Source organism: Labeo rohita, chromosome 22 (genome assembly GCF_022985175.1).
Source record: "Labeo rohita strain BAU-BD-2019 chromosome 22, IGBB_LRoh.1.0, whole genome shotgun sequence".
In the NCBI taxonomy this organism is placed as follows: Eukaryota; Metazoa; Chordata; class Actinopteri; order Cypriniformes; family Cyprinidae; genus Labeo; species Labeo rohita.
The window spans coordinates 31,862,873-31,888,093 of NC_066890.1; the positions used below are offsets into that span (position 1 = coordinate 31,862,873).

A 25,221-nucleotide genomic window follows, 5' to 3' on the forward strand; every position below is an offset into this window, starting at 1 on the left:
TCTATTGCCGCTAATTTAAAAGTGAAAGTAAAATGTGCACTGCGCATTTACAAGGTATTTAAAAGCGAAGGAAAGCGAGTGAAACGAGGGAAATTTTAGTTGTCCAATTTTCTGATGTAACCAAACAGTTAACTTGCAAAAGCGGGAAAATAACGAGTTGAGAATTGTTGAGAAGTTTAGAGTCATGAGTGCGACTAAACTCCGCCTATGCCTTATCCTGGTATTCATTTTCAACTCAGTTTCAAGACTATAACGTGAACAGGTCAACAGCTACAACGTAAGAATATCATCGCCTAAAGCGAAGAGTTTCGTTTTTTCTGCTGTGTCGTTTGATTGGAGGAAAGAGCAGCTTGATGTTACGCGTTCGGCTCTGGATGTAAAATACTAAAGCAGCGTTTCATTTTTTCTTAAGAGAGAAACGTGAATGCGAAAGGCAAAGGTAAGATACATAGTGGTTATGAAATTTATAAAATTAAAAAAAATAAAGTGCACCAATATGCGATATTTATATAGGCTACAATAAATAAGACTGTGCATTTTATTCTATTTTATTTTATTTTATTTTATTTTATTTTATTTTATTTTATTATTATCTTGCTTTAGTCTTTCAGTTTCGATTCCGGCTAATCAGTTTCCGTTAGTTCGTGTAGGGCTTTCAGAAAACAAATCATGTGGCTGCTTGTGTCTGTGCGTGTCTGTTACACAGAATTCAAATTCATATCCTTTTTCTTGTTTAGATGTATTCAGCTGTTGGGGCTCCCAGAACTGGCAACGCCCCTCTCACTTCTAAATTAACAGAAGAGGTAAGGAAACAGCTCTGTGACTTGCTGGGGAACCTGGAACTGTCTCTTCTCTACAAAGCTTCAGTCCATGGATATCAAGCTTCTGCTTTCCATCAGCAGTGTGACAATCAGGGTCCCACTTTACTTGTAGCCTACAACCGTTCAGGCTACATCTTTGGTGGATACACTAGTGTAGATTATGCTCAAAGTGGGCAGCAAATTATAGATGATCAGGCTTTCCTGTTCAGTGTTCATGGTGATAAATCCCCTCTCTGCATCAAAATTAACAGTGGATGTTATGCACGCTCTGATGATGCTGGAGTGCCCAACTTTGGCCAACAGTTGTACTTTTGCTACAACAACCATCCAGTTGTGAAAAATATACTTAAGTTTAAATCGAGAGCATTCAATTTTAACCCTGACACGCTATACGGGAATGACACTTGGCTGAGTGAGTGTGAGGTGTACAAAGTTGAACAGCGTAAGTCAATTATCAGAAAAACGTAATTCCATACAGTAAAATTATATTATAACTGCATTTGTTTTTCAATAATTATTAATATAATGTTAAATGTTTACCCAAACAGGAAGTACTCTGTTAGACCCTCAGGTTAGTGCAGAGGAGAAGCCATGGAGGAATATTCTGTGGACAGCTGAGTATGTTTTTCTGTTGCTGAATTCATTCAGTTCAGATATAGTTTAAGTCTGATTAAGTTTTGATCTGCTCTTTCGTAGACAAAGAGCACAGCTCATGGAAATGATCAGGAATTATAAACCCATAATGAAGTCTGTGAGTCAAGTCAGAATCCTAATGATTGGTCCTGTAGGTGCTGGAAAATCCAGCTTTTTCAACTCCATCAACTCCATCTTCATGGGCCGCGTTACCAGGAAAGCCATGTCAGGATCTGCAGGCACTAGTCTCACCACACAGGTACAGATTCAGTGAGATTCCTACAAGAGTTCAAGGAATGTCTCTTAATGACTTCAGGTCTTGATGTGATTCTCTTCTTGGTTGGTAGTTTCGCACATATCCAGTGAAAGACGGTCGTGAGGGAAAGCCGTTGCCATTTGTGTTGTGTGACACCATGGGACTGGAGGAGCAATCAGGTGCAGGACTGGATATTGAGGACATCAGCAGCATTATTCAAGGTCACGTACCAGACCACTATAAAGTAAGTGCATTCATCTCCATCAATAATGAAGGCTGAAACATAAACTGAATATTCTGATTAAAGCTGTTTTTTTTTTATATATATATATAATTGTCATCTTAAATTCTCCTGATTCAGTTCAACCCCATGGTACCGTTTCAGTTGCCAGTGCCAGTTATGTCCAGACTTGAATCTCTACAGCAGGAGATCCACTGTGTGGTGTATGTAATAGACGCCACCAAAATCTCCCTCATTTCTGACAAAATAGAGGAAAAATTTGCTTCTATACGCAGAAATTTAAACTCACTGGGTAAGTGAGCTGTTTTACCAAAAAAATAATCTATTGACAAACCAACTCTTGTCTTATAGCAAATCTTCCTTTACTAGCTAAAAGCTTGTTTTGTACGTTTTCAGGCATCCCCCAGATGGTTTTGATGACTAAAGTAGATGAAGCATGCCCTCTAGTGGAGAAGGACCTTCAAAACATCTATGTCAGTTCCTACATCAAGTCAAAGGTGAGACGCAGTCACATGATCACATGGTCTGTTTCTACAGAGTGAGTGAGATGTTGTTTTGTCTGTGCAGGTTCAGGAGGTGAGCTCTCGGTTGGATGTGCCGGTGTCTTGTGTGTTACCAGTGAAGAACAGTCAGGAGCTGGAGCTCAGTTGTGACATCCTGCTGCTCACTGCTCTACAGCAGATGCTCAACTTCGCAGACGACTATCTGGATGATGTTGATCCTATGACAGTTTAATAAAGTGCTACTAGTACAGCTTTATCTCCCTTTAAAGCATATCACTACAATAAGACATCTTAAAAGTGTTATTCTGTTTGTCCATTCTAGTTCTTTAAAACCATACTCATTCAATAAAAGGAAAGGCAAACAAAGATCTTTCTTTTACTTAAACATGTTGCATTGTTGCTGTGATAGTTGCTTGTTACATTTCTGTGCTCCCCGCTTCCACAATCCATGCTACTGCAGAACCCCAGACGCATATTTTATTTGCAAATGCAGATGCAGGTTTGCTGGTGCTGGAGTCTATGTCTGTACAACGTTGCTTAATTACCTGCATGCTAAAACACTTTATATTTTTACTTTTTCCTGAAACACAGAAAAGCTGGAAAAAATACATTGATAAATGCAGTAAATATTGTCTGTGGCAGCTGATTTGATGCCTTGCTGTCTTATCAGGCAGGCCTGCAATAATGTCAGACTTCTGAGACAAGAAATAAAGCTAAAATTGGATTCGGACGTGCCTTGGTTAATTCCTCAAGGCATCATCCCAAGGCAGCATTTTTTCAGCTTTGGGATGCAGTCACTAGGTGGCTATACTGCCTGAGTTACAGCTGTGATTGACACGAGTTCATTCGTTATCTCTTTCACAGTAGGGCTGTTCGAATCCGAAAATTTTGGAATCGAGTCCGATTCCGATTCCTGGTTCTGGAATCGATGGGATTCGATTCCAAGAATCGATTCCTCACTGTTGTTTTCGATTCTTTTTCGATTCTTGTTTTTTTTTTAGAGTGGAGGAACCTAATTTCGCCATCACTGTAGGATATAAAAGTCTTAGAAAGTAACCTTTTCATAATATGAAGCTTTGTTTTTATAAATTATGATACATTTCTGTATTTAAATTATTTTTATCTGCGTTGCCCATGAAATTAGTCATAGCCCACAGCAGTGTACATGCGTTTATTGCATGAATGAAACAAGACCTGTACGGTTCAGCTGAATGATGTTACTTCAACCGTATGCGTTGCGCAAAATTAACAAACTGTACACTGAAACAAAATAACCAGAACATTAACAACAACTGTGCTATAAGAGCTTGTGGTTTATCTGTCAGTCAGACGCTCACTCTCCGCCACTTATCTGTGCTCTCGGTGCTTTCAAAATGATCACAGGCTGATAGAAAGGTTAAAAATAGCATTTTATTTAAGATGGAAATAGGATCAAGACCCTCGATCAAGTCACGATCTATACTGCTGTGCAGCGCTCATGTGGACAACATAAGCCAGTTCCACCGTAAAATAACTTCTGAATCATTTTTGAACTGGTTCATTAAAACGATCTATCCAAAAGAACCTTTTTGTGGAAACGAATCAGACTTCTAATCACTATTAGCGAGCAAAGCTGCATCTTCAAACTCAGATATGCTCAGAGTCAGTACCGACTTCTTTCATTCAGTTTATTTTCGTGAATCGACGTTCAGCGACGTTTGATGACAGTAGCCAAGATATGCAGCCTTCGTATGATGCAGCCGTTCGTTTGAGAGGCGCCCATATAAGCTTTGTTTGAACTGAAAACGGCTCTGAATGGGGAGTCGATTCCCCCGACCTTTGGAATCGACTCTCGATTCCCAACGCCTCGGAATCGATTCTTTTTGGAATCGATTCCCAGGCCTATTTCACAGAGAAAGCGGAGTGTGAACGGTAAGCTACAGAGTCGACATGAAGTCGACAGAAATATGGAAGTATTTCACATTTTATTTACCTTAAGTAGTTGACAACCATGTAAGAACATGTGTACGCGACAGACGCATATGGTGGAGAGTTTTTTTTTTTTTTTTTGAAGCTGTTAACACTAATGTTTTTTGTTTACTGAGTGCCAATGAGTGATTGCATCTATGATGCTCTGTTGTTGTATATTTCTTTGCTTCTATGCTAAAAAGTTTGGACGTCTTGTAAAATATATTTGTTAAATTACAGAAAGAGTTATTAAATTAAGCATATGTTAAAGCAAAACGTGTTTCGTCCCTGGTCTTCTATTTATGCGTACAACATTTTATGAGGGGAAAAAATGACGGGATGTGCCTTTAAATACGTTGTAGTTCAATTTTACTGTTGTAAACAAGACTTAAAAAGGGTTTAATACTTTCGCTCAGCGAAAAGTCAAAAATGATACGCTGACAGCGACTAAAGAACTATTTACAAAGGTACTTGTTTTAATTTTCGTTCGAATATGTCAAATCTGTTTTTCTCCTAAAACGCTCTGTAAAATTACAGATCAAGTGTTTTTCGGTGGTTCTCTGAGAAGTCTAATCCCGTCCGAATTTAAAAGTCTGTGATTGCTGATACTGTATTATCCCAACGCTTCTTCGCATGTGTTTTTTGACCTACCTGAGCTGACGTTACTATTTGCGCCAATCGTTGGCATGCTATTCATTTTAAAATAAAATGAAGTAATAAGCAGAGCTAAATCGCGTCAACTGTTAAGCTGGTACATGAAATCGCAGAAGTCGGGTGAAAGGCACCGAGATTCAAACGTAGTTTGGAAAACTAGTGCCGTCAAGACTTTCAATGAGAGCAGTGCTGTTAAACGGAACTGGGAAAGTTCACAAAAGTTCGAAGTTCACAAGAGAACGCGTTTCAGTTTGCCTTCAAAGACCGAGTGTGTCACCTGCGAAACGTAAGTGACTCTTAGAAACTCTATAAAAGTACCTTATAGTATCTTATTTATATGCATGTACATTTAATTACTAGCCAAAAACAAAAAAAAAAACGTTTACACTATATTGAAATATTCCCAAGTATTTTTTATATACCGCAACTCGTACATAATAGTTCATAAAAGTACTTCCGCTTAAACGATCAAGGTATTTGCGTAATGCAAAACTAGTGTTTATCTTTCAACGAACTGTAATTGGATAGCAATGAATCGAACTTTATATATTTTTATTTGAACAAATACGAATTTTAGTTTGTTTCAATTTCTTCCGTCAGTATATATACTGTAAAACTAGAGCGTGAAAAAAGAACGTTTTATGTTGTTTTCATTGGCTGATTTATTAAAATTTAATTTTAAATTTTATTAATTTTTAATCAAATTTATTTATTTATTTATTTTTTTTACCTTTTTTAATTAATTAAATTAAATTTCTTTTTCTTTTCTTTTTTTGGCCCAGATGCAAAAAGCAAAAGTTATAAAACTCAGCATCACTTCTAATTTAACAGAAGAGAAAAGGAAGCAGCTCTGTGCCTTACTGGGGAGTGCAGAACTGACTCTTCTCTACAAAGCTTCAGTTCATGGATATCAAGCTTCTGCCTTCCATGAGCGATGTGACCGTCAGGGTCCCACCTTACTTGTAGCCTACAACAATTCAGGCTACATCTTTGGTGGATACACCAGTGTAGATTATGCTCAAAGCGGGAAGTATATTACTGATCAGGAGGCTTTCTTGTTCAGCATTCATGGCAAGATCCCTACTTGCATCAAAGTTAACAGTGGATGTAACGCACGTTATGATGATGCTAATGGGCCAAACTTTGGTCAACAGTTGTACTTTTGCTACAACAACCAACCAGTTGTGTATCATCAAGAAAGGAACAATTGCTTCTTTAACAAAGACAGTAGTAATATAGCATTCCGTTTTCAACCTGAAACACTGTATGGAAACAACACTACGCTGACTGAATGTGAGTTGTACAAAGTAGAAGAGAGTAAGTTAACACATCAGGAAGTATTCATTACCACTTCAAGTATTTTACACACAGTCAAACAATATAGCAAACGTTATTATTTTTTTAATATTCAGAGCCTCAGGTCATCGTTGAGGAGAAACCATGGAGAAATGTTCTGTGGACAGCTGAGTATGTTTCTACTCATGTTTTGATTTTGTTTGCTCATTGTAATTTGATTTACGGCTATATAAATGTGATTTGTGTTGTAGACGAAAAGAAGAGCTCACGGAAATGATCATAAATTATAAAACCCTGATGACGTCTGTGAGTCGAGTCAGAATCCTAATGATTGGTCCTGTAGGTGCTGGAAAATCCAGTTTCTTCAACTCCATCAACTCCATCTTCACTGGTCATGTGACTAGTAAAGCCATGTCGGGATCTGCAGGCACTAGTCTAACTATACAGGTAAAGGATTCAGCAGGACTTCAAGACTTTCATTCGTTTGTAAAACAATTGTTCCATAAGGATTTATGTTTGCTGGTAGTTTCGCACATATCCAGTGAATGATGGTCGTGAGGGAAAGCCGTTGCCATTTGTTTTGTGTGACACCATGGGACTGGAGGAGCAATCAGGTGCAGGACTGGATATTGAGGACATCAGCAGCATTCTTCAAGGTCACGTACCAGACCGCTATAAAGTAAGTGCATAGGTTTATATTTTTGGGTTGGAAATGTATATTTAGCAGTATAATTGATCTTTAATTTCTATTATTCTCAATTCAGTTCAACCCCATGGCACCATTTCAACCTGATGAGCAAAAGGCCTCCAGACCTGCATCTCTACAGGAGAAGATCCACTGTGTGGTGTACGTGATAGACACGACCAAAATCTCCCTCATGTCTGAGAAACTACAGGAAAAACTTGCTTCCATACGCAGAAAAGTGAACTCACTGGGTGAGTGAACATATTTACAGAAATCTTGTGATTATTACAAAGAAGGTTGTACATGTGACGTGCCTTTAAACATATCTCAACAATTTCAGGCATTGCTCAGATCGTCTTGATGACCAAAGTAGATGAAGCATGTCCTCTAGTGGAGGAAAATCTTCAAAGCCTTTATGTCAGTTCCTACATTAAGTCGAAGGTGAGACGTGGTCACATGATCACATGAGCTGTTCCTACAGGACTCAGAGTGAGTGAGATGTTGTTTTGTCTGTGCAGGTTCAGGAGGTGAGCTCTCAGTTGGGTGTGCCGGTGTCTTGTGTGTTACCGGTGAAGAACTACAGTCAGGAGCTGGAGCTGGAGCTCAACTGTGACGTCCTGCTGCTCACCGCTCTACAGCAGATGCTTCGCTTTGCAGATGACTATTTTGATGATATACGTTCTGTGGAGGGCAACCCTAAATAATTATCTTTCACAGTTCTTGCAGATTCAGAAATGGCCAAATCAAAAGCTCTTTGAATCATTTATATAACTTAATGAAGGGACACATATTCACATATTCAGCACTTTTATATGGTCTAGAATAGTGGTTTTCAATCCTGGTCCTGGGGACCCAATGCTTTGCACATTTTGTGTGTCTCCCTTATTTAACAAACCAGATTCAGATCATCAGCTCATTAGGAGAGAGATCCATGTACTGAACTGAGTGTGTCAGATAAGGAGACTTACAAAATGTGCAGAGCAGTGGGACCCCACTGAATTAAGAACTTAACTTAAAGGATACATTCAATACATATTTTTAAAACTATCACACAATTTGTGTAATTTCTTTGTACTTTTTACACTTGTGCTTCTGTCCTGATGTATATTAAAGGATTGCGAATTCTTCATATTTGTTTGTGATTTTACTGTCACCTTATGCTCTGTAAAATGTTTGTGGTATTATGTCTATTAGATATTTTAAGACAAAAATGTAGCACTGATTCTGTTTAAACAGACTAGTTAACGCAGTTAAAAAATACTTTGCTAAACAAATAAACGAGTCGAAATGTCTCCTAAGATGTTAAATGTGCGAAGCCTCAGGTGTCATCCGCTTCATCCGCATATTAGGTGTACAATAACCTATTTTCAACTCAACAAATTTTCAACTCGCCGTTTATATAACTTTATGTAACGTTAACAGGTCAACAATGCGTTTCAAACAGCTACAACATAGGAACATTTTCGCCTAGAGTGATAAGTTTCGTTTTCCTGCCTGTGTCATTTGATTGGAGGAAAGAGAAGCTAGACGTTACGCGTTCGGCTGTGGATGTAAAATACTAAAGCAGCGTTTCATTATTTCTTCAGAGAGAAAGGAAATGCGAAAGGGAAGGGTAAGATACATTGTCGTTATTAAATTTATAAAATAGCGCACGAATATGCTATATTTATATAGGTTACAATAAATAAAACTATGTATTTTATTCGAGCAGACTTAGTCCGTTTCAGTTTCGATTCAGGCTGATACGTTTTGATTAGTTCGTGTAGGGCTTTCAGAAAACAAGCGATCTGACTGCTCGTGTCTGTGTGTGTCTGTTACACAGAATTCACATTATTTATACCCTTTTTTCCTGTTTAGATGAATTCAGCTTTCGGGGCGCCCAGCCCTCACAACGCTGCAGTCACTTCTAATTTAGCAGAAGAGCAAAGAAAGCAGCTCTGTGGTTTGCTGGGGAATGTGGAGCTGACTCTTCTCTACAAAGCTTCAGTTCATGGATATCAAGCTTCTGCCTTTCATCAGCGATGTGACCGTCAGGGTCCCACCTTGCTTGTAGCCTACAACCATTCAGGCTACATCTTTGGTGGATACACCAGTGTAGATTATGCTCAAAGTGGGCAGTATATTACTGATCAGGACACATTCCTATTTAGCTTTCAGGGCAAGATCCCTGTGAGCATCAAACTTAACAGCGGATATAATGCACGTATCGATGACACTGGAGTTCCCAACTTTGGTCAACAGCTGTACTTTTGCTACAACAACCAACCACTAGTGTATAATTCTGGAAACAGTGCATTCAGTATTAGTACAGGAACAATGTATGGCAACGACACTCAACTGAGTGAATGTGAGGTGTACAAAGTGGAGCAAAGTAAGCCAATCACTAGATTATTACTTTTTTAACCGAATATGGACATGTACAAAAAGTTTCAGTCTTTTTAAGTAACTTACATTTATCTTTGTTGTTACAATTTAATTTATTATTTGCCAGGTTCTGAAGTCAGTACTGAGGAGAAGCCTTGGAGGAATATTCTGTGGACAGCTGAGTATGTTTCTACTCAGGTTTTGGTTTCATTTGCTCATTGTAATTTTAAAAATGCAGCTATAAAAATGTGATGTGTGTTTAGACGAAAAGACAAGCTCATGGAAATGATCAGGAATCACAAACCCGTGGTGACGTCTGTCAGCCGTGTTCGAATCGTTATGATTGGTCCTGTAGGTGCTGGAAAATCCAGTTTCTTCAACTCCATCAACTCCATCTTCATGGGCCGCATTACCAGCAAAGCCATGTCAGGATCTGCAGGCACTAGTGTCACCACACAGGTACAGATTATAGTACAGCTCAAAGAACATCTCCTGATGACTTCAGGTCTTGATGTGATTCTCTTCTTGGTTGGTAGTTTCGGACATATCCAATAAAAGACGGTCGTGAGGGAAAGCTGTTGCCATTTGTGTTGTGTGACACCATGGGACTGGAGGAGCAATCAGGTGCAGGACTGGATATTGAGGACATCAGCAGCATTCTTCAAGGCCACGTACCAGACCGCTATAAAGTAGGTGCACTCATCTTCAAAATGAATGAAAGTTGAGGAAGAAATTGTGTATGTTTGTTGTTTGTTTCATGCTAAATCCTCTCGATTCAGTTCAACCCCACTGCACCGTTTCAACCTCATGAGCAAAAGGCCTCCAAACCTGCATCTCTAAAGGAGAAGATCCACTGTGTGGTGTACGTGATAGACGCCACCAAAATCTCCCTCATGTCTGACAAACTACAGGAAAAACTTGCTTCTATACGCAAAAAGGTGAACTCACTGGGTGAGTGAACTAATACAAAGTAGACTGTACATTAATCTACTTGACAGAGTTGCACACAATGTACTCTAAAATGTGTAATTTCAGGCATTGCTCAGATCGTCTTGATGACAAAAGTAGATGAAGCATGCCCTCTAGTGGAGAAGGACCTTCAAAGCCTTTATGTCAGTTCCTATATCAAGTCAAAGGTGAGACACGGTCACATGATCACATGAGCTGGTCCTATAGGACTTCACAAGAAGTCACTTAAATGCTTAAATGTAAATGAGATGTTGTTTTGTCTGTGCAGGTTCAGGAGGTGAGCTCTCGGTTGGGTGTGCCGGTGTCTTGTGTGTTACCGGTGAAGAACTACAGTCAGGAGCTGGAGCTGGAGCTCAACTGTGACGTCCTGCTGCTCACCGCTCTACAGCAGATGCTCAACTTCGCAGACGACTATCTGGATGATGTTGGTCCCGTGGAGGATTAAGTTTTTTAACATGCTTTTCACAGAGCTGTTCCCCAGTTTCTGCTGAGATGAGGCCAGATTGTTACATTGTCTTTGAATAGGATATAGGTGGCTTAGCTCTGCACAATAATGTATCTTGAGTTAGAAAAATGGTGTATTGCTTGTATTACATTTATTTATTGTGGCTAATGCAAGAATGTTTGTAAGATCAGTATCTATTAACGTTTACAGTATAATATGTGACCCTAGACCACAAAAGCAGTCAGAAGTAGCACAGGTATATTTGTAGCAATAGCCAACAATACATTGTATGGGTCAAAATTATCGATATCGATAAAAGAGCTATTAAAATCAATTCTGTATGGCTTGCTGATTGCAATTAAATGTTATGACATGACACTGTGTTATTTGGCTCTTGCACTGTATCACCTTGGAGGCATCATGCTCCTTTTTGCATTAACAGATACTCATTTTCTCTCCTCTAACATCAATACAATTCACTCATTTATTTAGCTAATTTGACCAAAGTTATTCACAGATTTATTCTTAACTGACCCTTAGCAGGGACTCAGGGAGCTTGATTGATCGATCTGATAAATCATAACGCCAAAACCGCGATTTTGTCCGCCGAACAAATCAGACAGGAGAGTAGATTAACGTCGCTGGAAAAATGGTGTGTATTCACATTTTTTCGCGGTTGAAATAAAACACATCTAACGTCATTTATTTTTATTTTCACTTGAATTGAGGACAGCGATCTGTCACGACTCATTAAAGAACCACAAAACGGTTTTAATTACTTAAAAAATAACCAAATTTGAAAGCTGAGCTTTTGTTTCATACCTAAAGTAACCTGCTCTGTCTTGTCTGCAGGCGCGTTGTCCGTTTCTTCTTTGCTCCGCGAAGTTCGGCTGTTTGTAAATTTTGTGCGTCTGGCTTCCGGTCTTAGCTATTTTAAGCTGTAAAACACAACTGGTTTTGCTGTTTGATATTGCAAACTGATGCGTCTTACCATATGTGACCCTGGACCACAAAACCAGTCATAAGTGTAAAGGACAATATTTGGCCGAGATACAATTATTTGAAAATCTGGAATCTGATGGTGTAAAAAATCAAAATACTGAGAAAATTGCCGTTAACCCTTTCACTGGTGAGTTTAAAATATTCTATCTGACCGCCCAGAGTGAGGTTTTTTTAGGCGACCGTTATTTTAGAACGTTCCCTTTATTGTTTCCATGGCGACGCGTCATCATCGCCACGTGACACACCGCAGCCACTATAGCGCTGTATGCAGTGGCGGTTCTACACTGAATTGCGAGACTCCCTTCCGGCCCCATACAAAACCCAAACCCAAACGCTCTTGACCTTGCTCTCCCACCTTGTTTCTGCCCACATCTTTGGGAGGAGGCTGAAAATAATGTGTAAAGCTTTTGCAGTACACCAGCTCATAGCATCCACAGATCCCTTAGCAGCATCACACACAACTAAATTTAATGTATGCGCCCCACATGGCACAAACAGAGCTCTGGGATTCTTTTCTAAGAGCCTGGCTTGAACTCCCTTATTTTTGCCCTTCATGTTCGCCCCGTTGTAATATGATTGTCCTCTGCAGTCGTCAAAAGGAATTCCCAACTCCTCAAGTCTTGTCAGGATCATGGATGCCAAGTGCTGCCCTGTGGACTCCTCTGCCTTCAAAAATCCCATAAAATGTTCCCCGATATGGGGCTTCTCCATCAGTGACACCACTCTAATGACCACTGACAACTGCTCTATGTGGCTTATATCTGGAGTGCAGTCCAGAATTATTGAAAAAAAAATTTGCCTGCTTGATGTCATCCACTATATCAGATATGATTTTGCTGCTCAATAAATCAATCAGCTCATTCTGCACATGATGCCCTAGGTAGCTGTTGTGACTTGCTGTTCCTCTTTCGACACGGTTAAGGTGATCTTTCATAATGGGATCAAACTTGGCCATAAGTTCGACCTCTTTGAGAAAATTCCCATTTGATGGTGTGAACAGTGTTTCTGTGTGTCCCCTTAGAGCCAAATTTCAAACCGCCAGTGACTGTACAATAGCAGTGAGATGCTAAAAAAAATTTGGGGGGGCGCAAACAACTGAAAAAAAAAAAAATAATAATAATAATAAAAAAAATAAACTGTTAGTAATACAGGAGTGTAAAAGCCATTTATCAGGTGATGTATCAAAAAAAACAAAACAAAAAAAACTAAAATACGACTGCTAATAAATGTACCACAAATCAGTGAATTTTAGTTCAGATTGGGTTTATTATCAGTAATGAAGTAATCAATATAATCATTAAACACAAACACACACACACACACACACACACACACACAAAAATGTTGCCTAATCACTGGCCAGTAGTACTACTTGAAAACAAATTTTGCTCTCCTTTCTTTCTGGCTTGCAAATTTCTCAATGACCTTCTGGTTAAAGTTAGTCATCTCAGTCACCAGTCTCTTCTCTATTAACAGCATGGCCAATGCATTCAGCCTCTCTTGGGTCATGCTATTTCTCAGAAATGTTTTAATTCTTTTCAAGGTTGAGAAGCACATCTCAGCTTCTGCTGTGGTCATGGGTGTGGTTACAAGAATCTTTAGGAGAGTTACAGTCTCTGAAAAGACTTCCTCAAGATTGTTCTCCATAAACAGCTGGAGTAGGTCCAAAGCACCACAACAGGCTCTGAACTCTTCCTTGCAGTAGATGAGACTAAGCTCTGTCTTCAGATTACTTCCATCGAGCACTGGATAGGCCTTCAGAGTCCTGCTTAGTGCATCTTCAGGAAATGCCATTGTATACTGCTCAAACCTGTCTGCTTGCAGCAAGGTGGCACTAACGAGGTGGTCTGTGAAGGAGAACCTTTCCAATGTGTGTCTGAGTATGGTATCACAGACCTAAAGGATAAAAACAAAAATTATGTAGTTATGACAAAGTGTCAGTTGCAACTGCTACATTTAAAATGACCAATTTAAGTTATAAAGGGTGACCAGTTTTAGTGTTTGAATCCATAATTTATCAAAACTTATAAACATGTCAAGCTTCATGAACTTTTGACATCAATTTTTAAAACGCCAGCCATTTATTTTAATCAGATTCAGATATGAAGGCCGTAATACTAATGTTGTCCACAAGAGGGAACAGAAGAATAACAAATCCTTTTAGATCATAGTTTAAAGACTGTAAATGGTTAAGAACATCACCTAGTAGTAAAAAAAAAAAAAAAAATGCATATACATTTATTATAGTTTCATAAAGGCCAATATAACCAGCTTATAATCAACAAAACTGATCTCCAAAATACTTATTAACTTTTTTAAAATAATGCTTCTATAATGATACACTTAAAGACTCTTATTTGAAAAGAGACCTGGTCATTGTATCATCATTGTATCATCTACACAAGCCATTGTGCTTGCAACAAACTAAACTGCATTGTTTCAGTTACCATCTGTGGGTAACTGTAAATATCTTTGGTGACTACAATATTATTGCTCCTCACATTGATCCCACAAACATGGAATAGTAATCCTCTCATAGTGAAGTTAACAAAACCAATGGGCAATTTTTTATTATTACTATTATTTATATTCATTTATGTCATTTAAATATTTCTTTATCTTAAAATCAAAGACATAAGAGGACATTTACTAGTACCCATAGAAGGTAAATAAACAATGCAGTTTAGCTTGTTGGTAATGGTTTATTTTGACTGAAATAAAAACTCACTTCTGCTGCAATCCGTTCATGGACCTCTGGACTGAGTGACCGCTGCCTCTTAGGTTGAGAACCACCTTCACTGCATTGGTCAACCAGAGAATGGAGAGAATTTCTGTAAAGGAATAAGAAAGTGTATGAATAATAATAATAATAGTATTAATAATAATAAAACAAATGCAAAACAAGGAATACCTGATCTTCTGTAGGTCCTGCTGAAACTGCTGGATGCTCCCCCTGATGTGGACTGAATCTATGTCCTTCTTCTGGAGTTTGGCATAGAGGAGGTCCACATGTGGCATGATGTTGTGGAAAAGTTGCAAAAAAAAAAAAACTTAAAATCCTGATTCTCCAGCAGCATGGCAAAGGCTCCTGCCTCTCTGACGGTAACAGGGTCAAAGTCACCTGAGTCTCTAATAGATTGAAAACAGCGGATGAGGTCCTCTCTGTGCTCAAACACTGTATTGATGGCACAGCTGTGGAAGTTCCATCTAACATTGCTTGATGTTGGTAGTCTATGGGCGACTACTTTATCAAGGACATCTGTGCGCTTGGGTGATCTTGAGAAAAAGCTGGAAAATCCTCCAAGGTCAGAAAAAAAAATCCTCACTTTGGATATGTGAGAAGTGGCCTGTTGCATTATCAGATTGAGTTGATGTGCATAGCAGTGGATGTAATGGGCATTTGGGTACACATCTTGCATCTTCCTTTGAGCACCTGCAGTGGCATCACCCCTCATCACGCTGGCTCCATCATACGCTTGGGAGATGAGTTTACTCTTTTGATCCTCAGGAAGGATGACAGCAAGACGTTCTTTTAGCACTGTAGCGATGGAATCAGCTGTAGTTGAACACAGAGGAATAAACTCAAAAAACCTCTCCTGTACGTTGCTTTTGGCGTCAATGTACCGCAGCACAAGCACAAGTTGGCACTGTGTGGCAATATCGGTGGTCTCGTCGGCCTGGATTGAGAGAAAGTCGCTGCTCTGTGCATCTTGGATTATTTGCTCCCTCACAACAGACAACATACAGTCCAACAGCTCGTTCTGCACGGTCTTTGAAGTTCCCTTAAACACAGTGGCGTTCTCGAGGTGCTCTTTCAGAACTCCATCAAGCAGGGGTGGACTGGGACAAAAATTCAGCCCTGGCACTGTAGCCACACCAGCCCACATTACCACACCGACACAGCCCCACCCACAGACACGCACATTCACTACTTATATTGGTGTACAGATGGTGAAGTAATATAAGCAGTACCATATGTAATAGATATTTAAACATTTAATGTATGTGACTGGAACAAAAACAACCCGTTTATAACAAATTTATACATACAGTAAAAACTAAATAAAAAATAATCTGTGAATCTTGTAGAGTCCGTGTGCTGTCCGTTTATGCCGTTTGTCTGCTATTACTTATGATAGGAGTAACCTGTGAATGTGTATCACACACACACACACACACACACACACACACACACACACCTTTACACACAAATGGACATGCAGCACTAGCAACACTTCAGGCTGAAGGGAGAACATAAGCAAGCCAATGTCTCATTTTACATTGTCTAACTATTGCATAGATATATTACACTATTGCCTGTAATAGAAGTCTATGTTCCACCCTACCTAAGGATTAATTACATACTGTAACCTATGCATGTATTTAATGTTTTACTTTAAAGACTAGCTATGTATTCAGAGTTCACTACAAATGCCTACAGTACTATGGCTATAGCTATGTTCTTTTGCATGTTGACTATATTGCTAGTAGCATACGGCAGTCTGTATACCCTAAATCCCACGTTATCTGCTGATAATGACATTTTAAAATGTACGGGAGTTCTACGCTAAGCTTACAACTGTTAAACACAGTGTAGGTTACTGTCAAAAACTGTCAGAAGTAGCGTGAATGGCGTGAAAATTACTTAGTATATTTTAGTATAATGACTTAGAAGTATATTTTCTGTTTTCTTCTTACCTCCTCTACCGCGCTACTGTCCTCCGATGCAGCAGCCGAATTTAAACCTTTCGAGAATATTTCAGTTAATTTTATGCATTTGGCAGCGTCTGGTTTTAGAGCCCTTTTTTTGCTTTCTCGGATCTTTTTCGTCCGCGTAACCTCTGATTGGGTCGGATTGGGTCGGCCCATCTCGAAACCAGCCGGCCGTCGCCGAATGGGCCAAATGCTTAACATTTATTCATCATCATCATCATCATCATCATCATCATCATCATATTCACATCTTGCAAGAGATAAAGCTGCCTGCATGTAAAAACAATACATATATATATATATATATATATATATATATATATATATATATAAAAACTGACCGGTCCACATTTAAAAAATGGTCCGGCCCTTCTGGCATTTGCCAGAATTGCCAGATGGCCAATCCGCCCCTGTCCAAACGCCTTGTGAACGGGTATCTTTGTAAAGATAAAACCGAATTTTCTTTCATCTCGAGAAATTGGCTTGCTTTCACATTGATTAATACCTGTCAGTCAACTGATGAGCTGCTGCTGAGCGGAATGAGAACAGTCCAATTACATAAGGCCAATTATATAAAAACAAATATTGAATCGCTCTCAACAAAAGTGGGAGGGATCGGGGCGCAAAGCCCAGCGCCCCAAGGACAATTTGAAACAAGCCAATTAGAGCTTAGCCTCAAATCACATGCTTTTCAAAAGTTTGTGTACCTACATAGACACTCATTAGTCTGGCGCCCCGCACACACATATGAAAGAAATATAGTTTAGATTTTTTTAATTTTCAATAAATGGTAATATGACTAACAGTAGAATACTATGACTAACCTTAAATAATTTTATTTCGTTAATATTTGCGATATATATTTAACTTATTGTTAACATGTTAAAGGGGGCAAACTTGAAGGGGGCGGCGCCCCAGCGCCCTCTATTGACCAGCCGCCACTGAGAGACGTGTCAACACTGCTCTCCATCTCCCCCTCTCAGCCTCAAGTAGTGCCTCCTCCTGCTTATCAATAGTTTCTCCACTTCTTAACCTCACTGCCAGTTCCTTCCATGCTTTCATGCAATTGAGATGTTCTGGACTGTTTTCATGTGATGTGAGGTGAGTGCTCGCATGTTTCCAATTTGCCATTCCTGAAATTGTTAAATGAATGTTCCTCTTGGAAAACAATTTGCAGCAGAAGCAAAAGAGGCTGTTGTTCTTCATGGAATATATCAGCCAACTTCTTGCCATCTTTTCACCACTAACTAATGTCTTCTTAAAATATTGGTGATGGCAACTTCGTCCATCACTCTCATTCCTCTGGAAAACAAAGTCAGGTGGCAACTTACTTGGTCCTCTGCGAACCAGCTCAGTCCGAATCCTGTCAGTCAGAGGTGAGGGCCAGTTAGCAGGGTCAGTTGACAGAGGCTTATCCTCAGCAGTGGGGCTGAGTAGGGGTTCAGCTCCAGGCATTTCTATCAGACAACATAGTGGCACATTACTCAAAGAACATAGCAGTGGAACATAACACATAGGCATATTAAAAAATGATCAAAATTGTTAACATTACATTAAATTGCAGTTGTTTTGTAGCCTATGCATACCCCCTTCACACACACACACACAGAGAGAGAGAGAGAGAGAGAGAGAGATGCAAAAACCCACCTGAAGGCTTATGCAGGGTGGAAGTAGAGGCAAAGATGTCTTCATCCTCAATATTGGATGTTTGTGGAGACATGACTTGCTGAGGACACAGATGGTAGCTCATCCTGAAGAGCAGAGACCATTCCAGCAGAGTCCTGTCCTACATCAAGTCAAAGGTGAGACGCGGTCACATGATCACATGGTCTGTTTCTACAGGACTCAGAGTGAGTGAGATGTTGTTTTGTCTGTGCAGGTTCAGGAGGTGAGCTCTCGGTTGGGTGTGCCGGTGTCTTGTGTGTTACCGGTGAAGAACTACAGTCAGGAGCTGGAGCTGGAGCTCAACTGTGACGTCCTGCTTCTCTCCGCTGTACAGCAGATGCTCAACTTTGCAGACGACTATCTGGATGATGTTGGTCAAGTGGAGTACGACGACTTTCTATAAATCACTGCTGGTGGAAAGTTTTTTTTTGAATCTGTTAACACTAATGTTTTTTGTTTACTGATTGCCAATGAGTGATTGCATCTATGATGCTCTGTTGTTGTATATTTCTTTGTTTCTATGCTAAAAAGTTTGGACATTTTGTAAAGTATAATTGTTAAATTATGAGTTATTAAATTGAGCATATGTTAAAGCAAAACGCGTTTTGGCCATCCCTGGTCTCCTATTCCTTTATGTGTAAAATCTTTATGAGGGTGAAATTACTGGATGTGCCTTTAAATACATTGTGGTTCAGTGTTACTGTTGTAAACAAACATTTAAAAAGGGTTTAATGCTTGTTGCCTCTGCTAACAAGTCAAACAAAATACAGTATTACTCTGGCTGTGACTAAAGAACTATTCGGACAGAGCTAGTTTTCTTTTCCAGGGTTTCACAGATGTACTTTGCGATTTTAATCTTGTGCGAATCTGCTGGGTTTTTTTTTTTCTTCTCATACAACCTCTGTAAAAATTCCAGAGCAAATTAGTGTTTCTCAAATATAGCCCCAATTTAGTCAAATAGATTAACACTAAAAGAAAACTTGATCTTTAAATGGTTCAAAAATCACTAATTTTTATATGTTTAAAATAGTTTGGAAAATATTGATTAGTGTGTTAGTTCACCCAAAATTTTTAAGAGACTCTGTGCCTTGCTGGGTGATTTAATATTTAGATTTTTTTGCACCCTCAGATTCCAGATTTTAAAATAGTTGTATTTCGGCCAAACATTGTCCTGTACTAACAAACCATACAACAATGGAAAGCTTATTTATTCAGCTTTCAGATGATGTATAAATCTCAGTTCCGATACATTTACACTTATGACTGGTTTTGTGGTCCAGCGTCACAAATGCTTTTAGTAATACTGACTTAGATTTTTTGAGACAAAAAAATGTAACATTGATTCTGTTTAAATAGACTAATTAACAGTTAAAAATATCATTTGCTAAACATAAAATAAACAATAGGTGTATAATAACAGCAATTTTTATCCTGGTATTCATTTTCAACGCAGTTTCAAGACTATAACGTGAACAGGTCAACAGCTACAACGTATAGAATATCATCGAAGAGTTTCGTTTTTTCTGCTGTGTCATTTGATTGGAGGAAAGAGCAGCTTGATGTTACGCGTTCGGCTCTGGATGTAAAATACTAAAGCAGCGTTTCATTATTTCTTCAGAGAGAAACGGGAATGCGAAAGGCAAAGGTAAGATACATAGTCGTTATGAAATTTATAAAAGTAAAAAAAATATAGTGCACCAATATGCGATATTTATATAGACTACTATGCATTTTATTCTATTTTATTAGGGCCCGAGCACCGGTGGTGCGAGGACCCTCTTGGAATTGCTCCGTTTATTATTATTATTATTATTATTATTATTATTATTATTATTAGGGCCCGAGCACCGGTGGTGCGAGCACCGTTTATTATTATTATTATTATTATTATTATTATTATTATTATTAGGTGGTGGTGCGAGGACCCTCTTGGAATTGCTCTGTTTATTATTATTATTATTATTTTTATTCTTCTTCTTCTTCTCCAAAATGAATCGCATTTTTGAGGGCCTAAACATGCACGAAAAGTCATGAAACTTTGCACACGCACCAGAACCGGCGAAAATTTACATCTGATATGGGTTTCAGAAGTGGGTGTGGCAAAATGGCTCGATAGCGCCACCTATACACTTTCAGCGGAGTGCGCCTTGAGCTACGTTTCACGTACGTGTATGCAAATTGGTACACATGTAACACACCAATACCTACAAAAAAGTCTCTTGGGGCAAAATCCGAAAACCAACCGGAAGTCGGTTATTTTTTATTTTTCCAGCAAATTTTGTGTCATTTTTGCCATTTCCAGGCATCGTACTTGAACGAACTCCTCCTAGAGATTTATTCAGATCAACACCAAATTTGGTCAGTCTAATCTAAAGGCCTTTGTGACGTTAAATTGCGAAGATCTAGAGTTTTCACTGGAGGGCGTGTCCGTGGCAGCCTGTCAAACTTCGATGATTCGCCATGAAAAAGGAAGTTGTTATAACTCAGCCATACAATATCTGATCTGCCACAAACTTCACATGTATGACAAGACTCTGGTCCTGAACACATATCCATGACCATATTCAGGTATAGTTATAGCGCCACCTGCTGGTAACAGGAAGTGACATGTTTTACGCTGTGAGAAACTCCTCCTACAGATTTCATGAAATCAACATTATATATGGTCAGTCTAATCTAAAGGCCTTTGCGATGTTAAATTGTGAAGATCTTGAGTTTTCATTGAAGGGTGTGTCCGTGGCGGCCTGACAAAGTTCGATGTTTCGCCATGGGAATAGAAGCTGTTATAACTCAGCCATACAATGCCCGATCTGCCCCAAACTTCACATGTTCGATAAGAGTCCTGGCCTGAACACATCTAGAGGCCAATATTCAGTTATTATCATAGCGCCACCTATTGGCAACAGGAAATGACTTATTTTACATTAACTTAAACATGCAATGTCTGATCTGAACCAAACTTCACATATTTGGTAAGAGTACTTGCCTGAAGACATCTAAAGACCAATATTCAGATATAATCATAGCGCCACCTGTTGGCAGCAAGATATGTAATGTCTTACACTAGCTCAAGCATACTGTGTTCAATCTGCACCAAACTTCATATATTTGACAAAACTTCTGGCCTAAACACATCTACATGCCAATATTCAGTTATAGACATAGCGCCACCAACTGGCAGCAGGAAGTTTGGCACATATAAATGACTTTGACATATTCCTCCTAAATTTACTATGTGAAAAGCATAGTGCCCACCATTCGCCTCCGATCGGCGGTGAGCCCGGGTGCGAGGGCCCTTTCATCGCTGCTTGCAGCTTTAATTATTTTTATTCTTCTTCTTCTCCAAAATGAATCGCATTTTTGAGGGCCTTAACATGCCCGAAAAGTCATGAAACTTTGCACATGCATCAGACCTGGCGAAAATTTACGTCTGATATAGGTTCCAGAAGTGGGTGTGGCAAAATGGCTCGACAGCGCCACCTATTCACTTTCTATGAAGTGCCCCTCCCGCTACGTTTCACGTACATGTATGAAAATTGGTACACACATGTAACACACAAATACCCACAAAAAAGTCTCTTGGAGGAAAATCCGAAACCCAACAGGAAGTCAGATATTTTTCATTTTCTCAGCAAATTTTGTGTCATTTTTGCCATTTCCAGGCGTCGTATTAAAACGAACTCCTCCTAGAGATTTATTCGGATCAACACCAAATTTGGTCAGTCTAATCTAAAGCCCTTTGTGACGTTAAATTGCGAAGATCTAGAGTTTTCGCTGGAGGGCGTGTCCGTGGCGGCCTGTCAAATTTCGATGATTCGCCATGAAAAAGGAAGTTGTTATAATTCAGCCATACAATGTCTGATCTGCCCCAAACTTCACATGTTTGATAATAGTCCGATCCTGAACACATGCCCATAGTCATAATCAGTTTTAGTCATAGCGCCACCTGCTGGCAACAGGAAGTGACATGTTTTACTTTGTAACGGACTCCTCCTACCGATTTATTCAGATCAACACCAAATTTGGTCAGTCTACTCTAAAGGCCTTTGCCATGTTAAATTGTGAAGATCTAGAGTTTTCATTGAAGGGTGTGTCCGTGGCGGTCTGACAAAGTTCGATGTTTCGCCATGGGAATAGAAGTTGTTGTAACTCAGCCATACGAAGTCCGATCTGCCCCAAACTTCACATGTTTGATAAGAGTCCTGGCCTGAACACATCTAGAGGCCAATATTCAGTTATTATCATAGCGCCACCTGTTGGCAACAGGAAATGACTTATTTTATACTAACTTAAACATGCAATGTCTGATCTGCTCCAAACTTCACATGTTTGGCAAGAGTACTGGCCTGAAGACACCTAAAGGCCAATATTCAGTTATAATCATAGCGCCACCAGTTGGCAGCAAGATATGTAATGTCTTACACTAACTCAAGCATGCCATGTTCAATCTGCACCAAACTTCATATATTTGATAAAAGTGCAGGCCTGAACACATCTACATGCCAATATTCAGTTTTAGGCATAGCGCCACCAACTGGCAGCAGGAAGTTTGGCACATATAAATGACTTTGACATATTCCTCCTAAATTTACTATGTGAAAAGCATAGTGCCCACCATTCGCCACCGGTCGGCGGTGAGCCCGGGTGCGAGGGCCCTTTCATCGCTGCTTGCAGCTTTAATTTTATTTTATTATTATCTTGCTTTAGTTTTTCAGTTTCGATTCCGGCTAATCAGTTTCGGTTAGTTCGTGTAGGGCTTTCAGAAAACAAGTCAGATGCTTGTGTCTGTGCGTGTCTGTTACACAGAATTCAAATTCATATCCTTTTTCTTGTTTAGATGTATTCAGCTTTTGGGGCGGCCAGAACTGGCAACGCCCCTCTCACTTCTAAATTAACAGAAGAGGTAAGGAAACAGCTCTGTGACTTGCTGGGGAACCTGGAACTGTCTCTTCTCTACAAAGCTTCAGTCCATGGATATCAAGCTTCTGCCTTCCATCAGCAGTGTGACAATCAGGGTCCCACTTTACTTGTAGCCTACAACCGTTTAGGCTACATCTTTGGTGGATACACCAGTGTAGATTATGCTCAAAGTGGGCAGCAAATTATAGATGATCAGGCTTTCCTGTTCAGTGTTCATGGTGATAAATCCCCTCTCTGCATCAAAATTAACAGTGGATGTTATGCACGCTCTGATGATGCTGGAGTGCCCAACTTTGGCCAACAATTGTACTTTTGCTACAAAAACCATCCACTTGTGCACAAAACATATCATTCAGAAGCGTTCAACTTTAGATCTAACACACTATACGGGAATGACACTTGGCTGAGTGAGTGTGAGGTGTACAAAGTTGAACAGCGTAAGTCAATTATCAGAAAAACTTAATTCCATACAGTAAAATTATATTATAACTGCATTTGTTTTTCAATAATTATTAATATAATGTTAATTGTTTACCCAAACAGGAAGTACTCTGTTAGACCCTCAGGTTAGTGCAGAGGAGAAGCCGTGGAGGAATATTCTGTGGACAGCTGAGTATGTTTTTCTGTTGCTGAATTCATTCAGTAACAAGATACATTTTAAGTTTGATTAAGTTTTGATCTGCTCTTTCGTAGACAAAGAACACAGCTCATGGAAATGATCAGGAATTATAAACCCATAATGAAGTCTGTGAGTCAAGTCAGAATCCTAATGATTGGTCCTGTAGGTGCTGGAAAATCCAGCTTTTTCAACTCCATCAACTCCATCTTCATGGGCCGCGTTACTAGGAAAGCCATGTCAGGATCTGCAGGCACTAGTCTCACCACACAGGTACAGACTCAGTAAGATTCCTACAAGAGTTCAAGGAATGTCTCTTAATGACTTCAGGTCTTGATGTGATTCTCTTCTTGGTTGGTAGTTTCGCACATATCCAGTGAAAGACGGTCGTCAGGGAAAGCCATTGCCATTTGTGTTGTGTGACACCATGGGACTGGAGGAGCAATCAGGTGCAGGACTGGATATTGAGGACATCAGCAGCATTATTCAAGGTCACGTACCAGACTGCTATAAAGTAAGTGCACTCATCTCCATCAATAATGAAGGCTGAAACATAAACTGAATATTCTGATTAAAGCTGTTTTTTTATATATATATAATTGTCATCTTAAATTCTCCTGATTCAGTTCAACCCCATGGTACCGTTTCAGTTGCCAGTGCCAGTTATGTCCAGACTTGAATCTCTACAGCAGGAGATCCACTGTGTGGTGTACGTAATAGACGCCACCAAAATCTCCCTCATTTCTGACAAAATAGAGGAAAAATTTGCTTCTATACACAGAAATTTAAACTCACTGGGTAAGTGAGCTGTTTTACCAAAAAAATAATCTATTGACAAACCAACTCTTGTCTTATAGCAAATCTTCCTTTACTAGCTAAAAGCTTGTTTTTACGTTTTCAGGCATCCCCCAGATGGTTTTGATGACTAAAGTAGATGAAGCATGTCCTCTAGTGGAGAAGGACCTTCAAAACATCTATCTCAGCTCCTACATCAAGTCAAAGGTGAGACGTGGTCACATGATCACATGGTCTGTTTCTACAGGACTCAGAGTGAGTGAGATGTTGTTTTGTCTGTGCAGGTTCAGGAGGTGAGCTCTCGGTTGGATGTGCCGGTGTCTTGTGTGTTACCAGTGAAGAACAGTCAGGAGCTGGAGCTCAGTTGTGACATCCTGCTGCTCACTGCTCTACAGCAGATGCTCAACTTCGCAGACGACTATCTGGATGATGTTGATCCTATGACAGTTTAATAAAGTGCTACTAGTACAGCTTTATCTCCCTTTGAAGCTGATTTAACATTATATCTTTGTGTGAAATGTCCTAGTTATACGCTATATTTACTATTTAATCTACTGTTTGTGGAATGTACTACATATATATCATATCACTACAATAAGACATCCTAAAAGTGTTATTCTGTTTGTCCATTCTAGTTCTTTAAAACCATACTCATTCAATAAAAGTAAAGGCAAACAAAGATCTTTCTTTTACTTA

General features: G+C 39.4%; 3 protein-coding genes across 12 annotated transcripts in view; 2 read left to right on the forward strand and 1 right to left on the reverse strand.

Moving 5' to 3' along the window:
- Positions 1–24,551, forward strand: LOC127154018 (interferon-induced protein 44-like). 9 transcript variants are annotated; one of them, XM_051095382.1, is made up of 8 exons: positions 1–439; positions 738–1,263; positions 1,370–1,439; positions 1,518–1,713; positions 1,802–1,954; positions 2,096–2,243; positions 2,348–2,448; positions 18,409–18,748. In XM_051095382.1, the coding sequence occupies exons 1-8, from the start codon at positions 425–427 to the stop codon at positions 18,595–18,597; spliced, it is 1,398 nt and encodes a 465-aa protein (XP_050951339.1). In that variant the 5' UTR covers positions 1–424; the 3' UTR covers positions 18,598–18,748. The 9 variants fall into 9 exon arrangements, with proteins under 9 accessions (XP_050951339.1, XP_050951335.1, XP_050951336.1 ...); XM_051095378.1 differs by having other exon boundaries at positions 2,072–2,243; positions 18,409–18,747; XM_051095379.1 differs by lacking the exons at positions 1,518–1,713; positions 1,802–1,954; positions 2,096–2,243; positions 2,348–2,448; positions 18,409–18,748 and adding exons at positions 9,664–9,859; positions 9,937–10,089; positions 10,180–10,351; positions 10,436–10,536; positions 10,638–11,190.
- Positions 13,119–16,788, reverse strand: LOC127154031 (uncharacterized). 2 transcript variants are annotated; one of them, XM_051095407.1, is made up of 4 exons: positions 16,515–16,788; positions 14,728–15,372; positions 14,545–14,647; positions 13,119–13,712 (listed from the first exon to the last, which is right to left on the reverse strand). In XM_051095407.1, exons 2-4 carry the CDS (start codon positions 14,832–14,834, stop codon positions 13,185–13,187), a joined length of 738 nt encoding a protein of 245 aa, XP_050951364.1. In that variant the 5' UTR covers positions 14,835–15,372; positions 16,515–16,788; the 3' UTR covers positions 13,119–13,184. The 2 variants fall into 2 exon arrangements, with proteins under 2 accessions (XP_050951364.1, XP_050951363.1); XM_051095406.1 differs by having other exon boundaries at positions 14,728–16,788.
- The window catches only part of LOC127154029 (interferon-induced protein 44-like), a 20,869-nt gene continuing 19,359 nt past the window's right edge, over positions 23,712–25,221 (forward strand). The window contains exon 1 of the mRNA XM_051095404.1: positions 23,712–23,727. The gene's annotated coding sequence lies outside the window, so the exon portion shown is untranslated. The remainder of the gene's footprint in view (positions 23,728–25,221) is intronic.